Consider the following 10000-nt stretch of genomic DNA (forward strand, 5'->3'; position numbering starts at 1 on the left):
TGTATGTATATCGATCGTTCGTTCGTTCGTTTGTTTCTTCGTTTGTTCGTCGTCCCGTTTATATTATTTGCAAATGTTAGCTAAACGAATAAAAAAAAAAAAGAAAGAAAAAGAAAAAAAGAAAAGAAAAAAAATTTTCCTCTTCAGCCAAGAGAATGGAATGAATGATCGATGAAAAAGAAAAAAAGAAAAGGGAAAAAAAAAAAGAGAGAGAAAAATACTGAATGCATTTCTTCCTTCCTCTTCTTCTTCTTCTTTCTGTATATTAATGAAATATAATAATCGTTTCGAATTTCTAATATAATTTCTCGATAGAGGAGATATTCTTCTTGGACCTTCGTCAACGTTCGCTTCGTTGCTCGCTCCAACGACCAACCCCTTCGCTTTTCCCTCTTGACACGCTAGCGTCTCTCCTCTTGTCAGTAACGTAACAATCGATCATGATAACTTATATCCAGTAAAATAAATGTAAAATCTTTTTTATTTATCTTTTTTAATTTCTTATTTTCTTTCTTTCTTTCTTTCTTTTTCTTTTCTTTTCTTTTCTTCTTCTTCTTCTTCTTCTTCTTCTTCTTTTTTATGAAGTTTCATCCGATCTTTCACCTTTTGTCATCGAACTCCAATTGTCGTTGATTTTATCGAGTCAAAGAGAATCAATAAATTCTCGAGATATATCGTAGAAATATCGTTGTAATAAAAAATAATTTAATCGACACGTCAATTTCATTGGAAATTCAACAATGATGTGTTTTAACTTTTTGAAGAGAAATATTTAAAAAAAAAAAAAAAGAAAAAGAGAAAAAAAAGAAAAAAGGAAAAAGAGAGAAAAGAAAAGAACAAATTTAACGAGAGCAAAAAGAAAATTTTGTCGTCGACGTATAATGGGTAGAAAAAAAAATCGGAGAAAGGATCAGGTCCGGAATTGTTTGGTTACGTTACTGCGATTGGCACTGCAGTGTGGGTACGGTAGTAGAGAAGGAAGGAAAAACAGAGTGAGAGAGAGAGAGAGAGAGAGAGAGAGAGAGAGAGAGAGAGAGAATAACGTGGCCAGTCGCGATAGAGAAGGAAAGAAAAAGTAAGAGAGAGAGAGAGAGAGAGAGAGAGCGTCGAATCCAGTCACGGCGGTGAGACAAAGACGAAATGAATGAACGTGCGTACGCTGAAGAGAGACGGGAGACGGCGGGTGGTAAGGCTGGGTAAGGTAAAGAAAGAGACGGTCGCACCAATGAATGAACGGTGCACGACGAGGATAGAATTAATGAGAGGGATAAATATAGAATCGAGTAGCGCGGCAGAACAAGACGGTCTCTCATTTTCTCTTTCTTTCTCTTTACCCCTCTCATCACTCCCTCCTCTCCTGCCACCTTCCCTCTCCCCTCCCTCCCCGCCCCTATTGCGCCCTCTCTCGTGACTCGTTCGTTCGACTCGTCCGTCCGTCCATCCGTTCGTTCGTTCGTTCGTTCGTTCGTTCTTTCGTTAGGTTCATCTATGCTAGCTAAGCACGAAGAGAGAAGAGAAGCAGCTTACAGTCGCATTCGAATAGGATGGAGAAGACGAAACGGGACTATAATGTAGGATTGTTGTTGTTCTCGAAAACGAACAAGAGGGATGGAAAGGGACGGGGATAGGAAAGAAAGGAACGGGGGATGGGGCTGAACGAACTTTGATGTAGTTGCTTTGACTAAAATCCGGACTACTAAAACCTTTGCGATCCCTCGTATCCCTTTCCTCTCTCTCTCTCTCCCTCTCTCTCTCTCTCTCTCTCTTGCTCTCTTTCTATCTCTGTCTTTCTTTCTCCCTCTCTCGCATTTTGAAAAACTTATCTGTAAAATATTTTTTCTCTCTCTATCTCTCTCAATATATCTCTCTCTCTCACTCTATATATATATATATCATTTCTATCGCATGAATTGATCTAGATAATCCATTTGCCAAGAGAAAAAACATTGGCGCACGAATCGATACTACTACTTGTCGACGATCGACGTCGATGACGGGAAACATCTGCCACTTCGCGAGTCTTTCTCTCTCTCTCTCTCTCTCTCTCTCTTTCTCTCTTTCAAGCATGCACGCACATATACACAAAAATACAACATAGTCATATATATATATATATATATACATACACAAATAAGCACGCATATACACGTACACACGACACACAGAGAACCATTCTTCGAGGTTACGATCAGAGCGAGTCCCAGAGTAGGATGACTCGGCGTACGCGTTACGCGAATGGACGGCGCGCGGACGGCTGGTCGACCTTCCAGGGGATCCTTACCGCGTGACACGGTCCTGAAAACGTCGGTCTCCCGAAGAGAGAAAGAGAAAGAGAAAGAAAGAAAGAAAGAAAGAAAGAAAGGAAGAGAGAGAAAGAGAGAGAGAGAAAAAGAGAGAATGCCGTTGGGCACACCATCGGCTGGCCGATGGATGTAACGTGCCCGCCGTAAAACGCCATGAACGACGTCAAAAGAAAGACTCGATCGATGCGCCATGGAACACGATACGTATGTTCCTATCTCGCTCCGTCTCATTCCTCCTCTATGTGTTGAACGAGACAACGCCTCGAGCTCTTCTCTCTCTCTCTCTCTCTCTCTCTCTCTCTCACTCATTCACTCACTCACTCACTCACTCACTCACTCACCTTTCCCCCTCCATTTATTTCTATCCCTTTCTATCTCTCTCTCTCTCTATATATATATACATATGTGTGTATATATATATATAAGTATACATATTATATACATACATACATATATATATATATATATACATGTATATATATATACAGATATTTATTGTCTCTTTAGCGATCGAATGAATCGATCGTCGAGAGGCAAGCGCCTCGCCGTCGACGTCGTTACGCTCGTCGACGAGGACGACAGGCGGAGAGGTAATGTTTTCATTCAATGCAAAGCTTCAATGATAGCTTCCGCTCATTCATGAAAAGCTTCGTGTTGCGTCTCGGTAGTTCGCTACAATATCGCCAGATGGCAACGTCGTACCGTCACGAACGACCGGGCCGCTGCCCACTCTCTTTCTCTCTCTCTTTCTCTCACTTGCTCGTGCGCTCGCTCGTTTACGCTCCTCTCTCTCCCCCCGTCCGCCGGTCGCCATTCATGGCTTCCTTCCCACCTTCTTCTCTTCCTGCTTCCCCTCCTCCCCTCTTGTCCGCCTCGTCCTACTTTCCTCCGTCTCTTTCTCTCGCTCGGTTCTTCCGTCTCCGTCGTTCGGGCACTTCCGTCCAATCGGCACTCCCGTCTCCCTACTCCACGTACGGCGCGCCCCCTTCTCTCGTCGCTTCTAACCGCTTACCGGGAGTCCATTGTCAGTCGTTCGCCAGCACAGCGCTCGTGCGCGTCTCTCTCTCTTTTTCTTGCGTCGTGTACCGTAGCAGTAGTAGTAGTAGTGTATATATATATATATACATTATACATAGTCCTACCATAGTAGTAATATACACGCATATGTATATATCTATATATATATAATATATATATATTCACACGTATAATTCGAGGGTGAACGTCATCGTTTCGTTATTCTTCGTTATCTCTTTCTATCTCTATCTCTTTCTCTCTCTCTTTCTCTTTCTTTCCGAATAATTCTTTCGTTATATTCTCCGTCGCGCTTTTCGCGTTCACGAGACGCGCCGCCAAGCATCGCCGTCGTCGTCGTCGTCGTCGTCGTCGTCGTCGTCATCGCCGCCGTCGGTCTTGTCGTCTCATCGTTGGATTCTCGTCTTATTCCTATTTATCTCTTTTTTTTCTCTCTCTCTCTCTCTCTCTCTCTCTCACTCATTCTCATCTCTCCCTTTCTCAATTTTGCTCGCTTGAAAGAAGAAGAAAAAGAAGAAGAAAAAAAAAATTAGAAAAACGAATAAAAGAATCGGTTGAGAGGGTACCGTGGAAGATCTTCGAGGAAAGCAGAAAAAGAGGTGGAAGAAGAAAGGGGAAGGAAGAGAAGGGAAGAAGAAAACGGTGGAAGAAAAGAAAGAAGATAAAAAGTAAGGAAGGAAGGAAGGAAGGAAGAAACGAACGAACGAACGAACAAACGAACGAACGAACGAACGAATGAAGAAACGAAGCAAGAAAGTTAGCAAGCAAGCAAGCAAGCAAGCCTAGAGCTTAGCCTCTTTCGCAAATTGTGTAGTAGTAGTCGGTCTACTAACGTCGGACGTTACCTTATGGAAGTAGAACCGTCGTGGCGTGTGTAGTAGCGGCGTAAGAGCGGAGGCAGTAGCGCAACAAGAGTGGCTGCTCGTCGATACGCTCCGAGCGACGGCTTGCTCGTAAACAACGCGGGAGAACTACTATCTCTCTCTCTCTTTCTCTCTCTCTCTCTCTCTCTTTCTCTTTCTCTGTCTCTGTCTCACTCTTTCTCTTTTACTCACATTCACATTCGCGTTCACGCTCGGGGTCTTGGATCTCGAGAAGGAGAAAACAAAAACGGGTAAAAGGGAACGACACTACGGCGCACAGGCTATCTCTCCTTAGAAGAGTTACTTACTTCTTCTCCCTTCGTACGAAGTCCCATCGAGTTAGAGAATTGGATGGACGATTTTAGATTCGTTTCCTACGAAGAACTCGACGACGAGAAGACGGGAACGATCGCCGGTCGAAAGTTGGTATCTCTGTGCGCGCGTGCGTGCTGTGCCGCTGCCGACACGCCCCCAACACGCTCGGACCCTGCCTCTCGCCCTCCTCCTGGCCCCGGCTCTCCTGCTGTTACGACGAGACACCGAGCTCCACGCTCTTTTCTGCTTTTCCATTAGTCCCATGAATCTTCAGTAAGTTTTTCTTCTTCTCCCTTTTTTTTCTTTTTTTTTTTTTTTTTTTTTTTACCTCCCCTTTCTATCTGTATTTTTTTCTTCGTTTCTTTTCTTTTTTGTCCTTTCTATCTGTATTTTTTTTTTCTTTCTTTTGTCATCTCTCTCTCTCTCTCTCTCTCTCTCTCTCTCTCTCTCTCTCTCTCTCTCTCTCTCTCACACAAATAATTCTCGCAGAAATATAATAAATCTTATTATCTCCTCTATCTTTTACGTGTGTGTGCGCGCTTGTGTATATGTGTGTGTGTGTGTGTGTGTTTACGTCTTCGTGAAAAATTTTTCGACGAAAAAATGAAATGGAAAAGAAAAAAAAAAGAATTTTTTTTTTCTTTTCCATTTCTTTTTCTTCATATATCCTACAAATAATCTATCTATATACCTACTACTCTCTGTTTATATTTAACATTTTTCTATCGCTATCGTATATTTTCATTCCATTGTCCAACATGTATTTAACTCAACGCGACTAAAGTCATTTATCGTGTGTATCGTACATCTTACTTTATCTGTGTATATGTATATCACACACACGCACACACACACACACACACATATATATCTTTCTGACATATCATTTACGCTCGCGTAGGATAGTATCGAAAGTAAAAGGTTCGCCCGGTATAACGTACGTTTCATTTTCAAGGTTCTCGCGTCCAACGATCCCTCTCTGTCTTCTAACACACACACACACGCGTGTATATATATATATATGTATGTTCGTTCTTACGTAGAAATATACGTACTTACATACTCTTCTCTATGTACGTTTTTACGAAAGAAAAGTATCGATTATATCGATCCCATCTCGGCTAACCAGTTATACTTCCTGTCGCATTTGTTTTTCTTTTCTTTTCTTTTCTTTTTTTTTTCTTTCGTTTTTTTTTTCTTCATGATCGTCATCGTGATTATTATAATGCAAGTATCAGAACTCTAGATCATCAGAAATCTATCAGTTAAGTTCATCAAAGTTGATCGTTTAAAAGTATTGTCATTACGATTAAATACTCCTACATCGATAGAATTACAGTAAATTCTCATTATAATAATCATCGTCGTCGTCATCGTTATTATGATCATCATCGCCGTCATCATCATCGTCATCATCGTCATCCTCGTTTTCTCTTCTCGTTCTTTTATAGTGTCTCTCTTTCAGTTTCGGCTTTATCAGCGATCCGAGACTGAATCTATCGAGGAAGAACGTATCGCGAGACGAGACATCCGGTCTTATCGTACTCCGGCTTCCTGCTTCGCGACATGAAATTATTTTTCTTTCGTTCCAATTAACTTCTCGATGTCCTTCCATCTCTATCTATTTATCTATCTTAATCTTCCGTCCGTCCGTTCATTCGTTCGTTCGTTCGTTCGTTCGTTCGTTCGTTCGTTCGTTCGTTCGTTCGTTCGTTCATTCATCTATCTCTATTTCTTTCATTCTTACTTTTTCTCTTATAGGCACGTCCGCTGGTTTTTATTTTCTCTTTATTGTCGCTTACCGGAAATGCTTCTGGGCCCACGTATATTTTCTTGTCTTTCGATAGAATATATATACATGTATATATATCATATATATATATATATATATATATATATCGTGATGATTATGAAAGTGTCGTATAAATTGATAAGTACGAAAAAGTTTTATACAATATTTATCGGACTTTTATATATCGTTCTCTAATCATTTCTAAATAAAACATATATCCGAATCGCGTCGATTTCATAATCATACGAACGTTCACAATATATGCATATATATATATATATATATATATATATATACACTTACATTTTATCGAAATAATATTAGTATCGATGTACATATTCTACATACACATACATATATATATATATATATCAATAAATTGTTACGATTTATAGTAAAGCTCGACTTTATGAAGACGTTGAGTAGACACGATACTACTGTGTCCATTAATTTGTAAATTTGATCGTATACATACATAATGGACGTGATTCTTCATTAAAGACAAAAACGTAGTCGTAGGCGAGAAATTCGAAATACGAAGAAACGTGCTTCCGATGCCGCAATCAGTCGTGCGTTTCGCGTAGCATCCGGATCACGTAAGAATAACGTCCACAGAGAGAGCGAGAGAGAGAGAGAGAGAGAGAGAGAGAGAGAGAGAGAGAGAGAGAGATCGTTGATCGCAATGCGGATATTAAGCAAGCGCGACAGGAGGAGGACGTACGTAGCTAACGAATCGGCACTTTTACCGAACAATTATGAAGACTACGATACGACAATGACGACGAAGTAGACCTTTCCCCTTCCTCCACTCTTTCTTAACGTTGTTGGTCATTAATTTTCATTTGAAATGACTCACGATCGATTCACGACTAGAGTTTGTCCCTTATCTCATACTTTTACCTGGAAAGTTGTTTTCTTTTTTTTTTTTCTACGTTCCATTGTGTTTAGTGTAAAGAACCTGTGAGAGTGAGGGTGTGGGGAGGAAGAGTATGTATATGTGTATGCTTGAGAGAGATAGAGAGAGAGGGGCGAGGGAGAGAGAGAGAGACAGAGAGAGAGAGAGAGAGAGAGAGAGAGAGAAAGAGAGAGAGAGAGAGAGAGAAAGTACAGTGATGATAGAGAGCAGAATGTAAGCCGGAAATGGTCGACGTTATCTCAACTTTACGAACGACTATAGGACTTTTGACTGACCTATGGCAGTTCGTCGACGATAGCTCCGCATATTCTACCCTAAGTGTAAGAGGATGAGACAGGGCACCCTCTTCAATGGATTGCCTGTTTATTCAAGAATGTGTGCGCGTTTGTACGTGAACGTAGTATGTGTCTGTATATGTCTATGTGTCTCTCTCTCTCTCTCTCTCTCTCTCTCTCTCTCTCTCTCTCTCTCTCTCTCTCTCTCTCTCTCTCTCTCTCTCTCTTTCTCTCTGTCTCTTTATATTTCTCTTTCTCTTTAAAGCGAGAAAGAAAACGTTCAAGATTAATCCTCTTCTAACTCTTTCTCTCATTTCTTCTCGTCCAAAATATACAATTATTTTTTTAAATTAAGATATATTATACGTTGAAATTTGTAAATGGGATTAAAGCGGAAGTTTGCATACGTAGGAGGAATTGATCCTGTCTCTTTGGACGATTCCGTAAATTGTGATTTATAAGAGATTGCTTAGTGTGTGCGTGTGTGCAATGTATGATATGCCGCGCGCGTATGTGTACGTGTGCGTGTATGTGTTTATACGAGGGGTGATACGATCCTGATGGATTAACCAAGGAGACACATACATATACTATTCTCTCTCTCTCTCTCTCTCTCTCTCTCTCTCTCTCTCTCTCTCTCTCTCTCTCTCTCTCTCTCTCTCGTTCTGTTCGTCTGTCTTTCTCTTTTTGTCTCTCTTCCCGTTGAGAAGCGTCGCGCGAGTGAGTATATTACATATGAAACGTTGAAACGTTTCTTAGAAATCTGTGGGCGCCTCCGAGTGGGCCGTGGAACGTCGGGTCGATTATAAAAGAAATTTAATAGGGACGTTCTTCGCGGTTTCTCCGTAAGAATTTCGTTGTATATATCACCGTTCGTACGTACTCATAATATCCTTTGGGAGTTTTTATCGAACGTTTCGACCTCACGAATGGCACAAATTTTGTAAATAAACGAAGATGGAAAATCTTGGGGCCACTTTAAGGATGATATCCATTAGCGTATACACAACCCACACACAACGCACGCGCACACCTCACAAATACACGTAAACGGCCACGTGCATACGTATACAAATATATGTGTATATGTGTACATTTGAGAATGTGAAAACTATCGGTAGAGAGAAATCGTGAAACTTCGAACACGAAGGTGGCTTCGATTGAACGAATATGCGTGGACCCGTACGTGGATCGTTTTGGTCGAAAGAAAACGGTCGATTCTTTCTGTGGGCTGTGGGCGCAACCGAGTGGGCCGAAGATCACTGAATCAACGGTCGCATCGCGCGAACTACGAGCACCCACTCGTACCACGTACGCCCACTTGAGGAGTCTCTTTCATCTCTCTCTCTCTCTCCCTCCCGCTTTCTCTCTCTCTCTCTCTCTCTCTCTCTCTCTCCCTCTCTCTCTCTCTCTTATCACGTAGGTAGATCGATACACATCGTGGCGAATCTCTGTTTTACCTTAGTAAAATGGCATCTCGCTTGTCGGCGCGTTAAAGTCTCCAAAGTGTAGAGTCTCTCCTCAGCAACCCCTTTCGAAATAAGGTTTTGATTATCGAAGGATGATACTGACGTAGCATGTTTGCTTGTTTGATTTTAGGTGGGGATGAAGCGCGTGTCGCGAGGGCGAGGGGAAGCGGACGCGGAGTATTACCGAGTACCATCCTTGCTAATGGAACGCCCCCGTCGAGAGTGCCACCACCTCGCGCGGGCTGGGCTGTGCGTATCACGACAACAACACTCCAACAGCAGCAACAGCAACAGCAACAGCAGCAGCAGCAGCAGCAGCAGCAGCAGCAGTGTACTACGCCGATTCTTCCAGGTAGTAGAAGGACAGCAACACCGACGAACGGTGTTCAACGATGGGCTAGCGGGCAGGCGACGTTGTCTTCGTCGAGTGCATCACTGGCGAGCGGGGGAGGAGAAGAATCAATCCTACCGAGTGTACTCCGAGGAGGAAACGGAGTTCAACAGCAACAGCTACAGTTACAGTTACAATTACAGCAGCAGCAGCAGCAGCAACGACAAAACTACCAGCACCAGCTGGAGGATCGTAGGGAGAACGAGGAGGAGTTGGAGGCGACGAAGAAGGAGGAGTACCGTCCTCCTCATCAGAGACATCAGCAAGGGGACAGTTTTGAACTGAGAGGTCGGCAGATGTCGCAGAAGAATGCGATACCGGGGCTCTCGCGGGCTGCCGTCGTCAATGGCGTCGTCGACGGCGAGCATGTACGCGTCCACGACCACAATCGACCGTTCCCACCTCCAAGAACGTCCCCGTCGAATACAGGGACGACTAATACAGGAACGACAACAACAGCAACAACGACAGCAGCAGCAGCAACGACGACAACGACGACGACGACGACGACGACGACGGCGTCTTCGATGTCGACGACAACGACGGCCCTGAGGATACCACTGACGGCACCGTTGGCACCCCTTTCCTCCTTGAGTTCCTCCTTCAGGAGTAGGCCGACGAGTAACGTGCGAACTCCGCCA

General features: G+C 42.9%; 1 protein-coding gene across 1 annotated transcript in view; it reads left to right on the forward strand.

Moving 5' to 3' along the window:
- The window catches only part of sty (sprouty signaling antagonist), a 30536-nt gene that overhangs the window by 17567 nt on the left and 2969 nt on the right, over positions 1–10000 (forward strand). The window contains exon 3 of the mRNA XM_035885504.2: positions 9099–10000. This exon is cut by the window's right edge and continues 2969 nt beyond it. Coding sequence (XP_035741397.2) covers positions 9099–10000 — 902 coding nt within the window. The remainder of the gene's footprint in view (positions 1–9098) is intronic.

This window comes from Vespa mandarinia, chromosome 4, assembly GCF_050613455.1.
Source record: "Vespa mandarinia isolate Hongniang chromosome 4, ASM5061345v1, whole genome shotgun sequence".
Taxonomy (NCBI): Eukaryota; Metazoa; Arthropoda; class Insecta; order Hymenoptera; family Vespidae; genus Vespa; species Vespa mandarinia.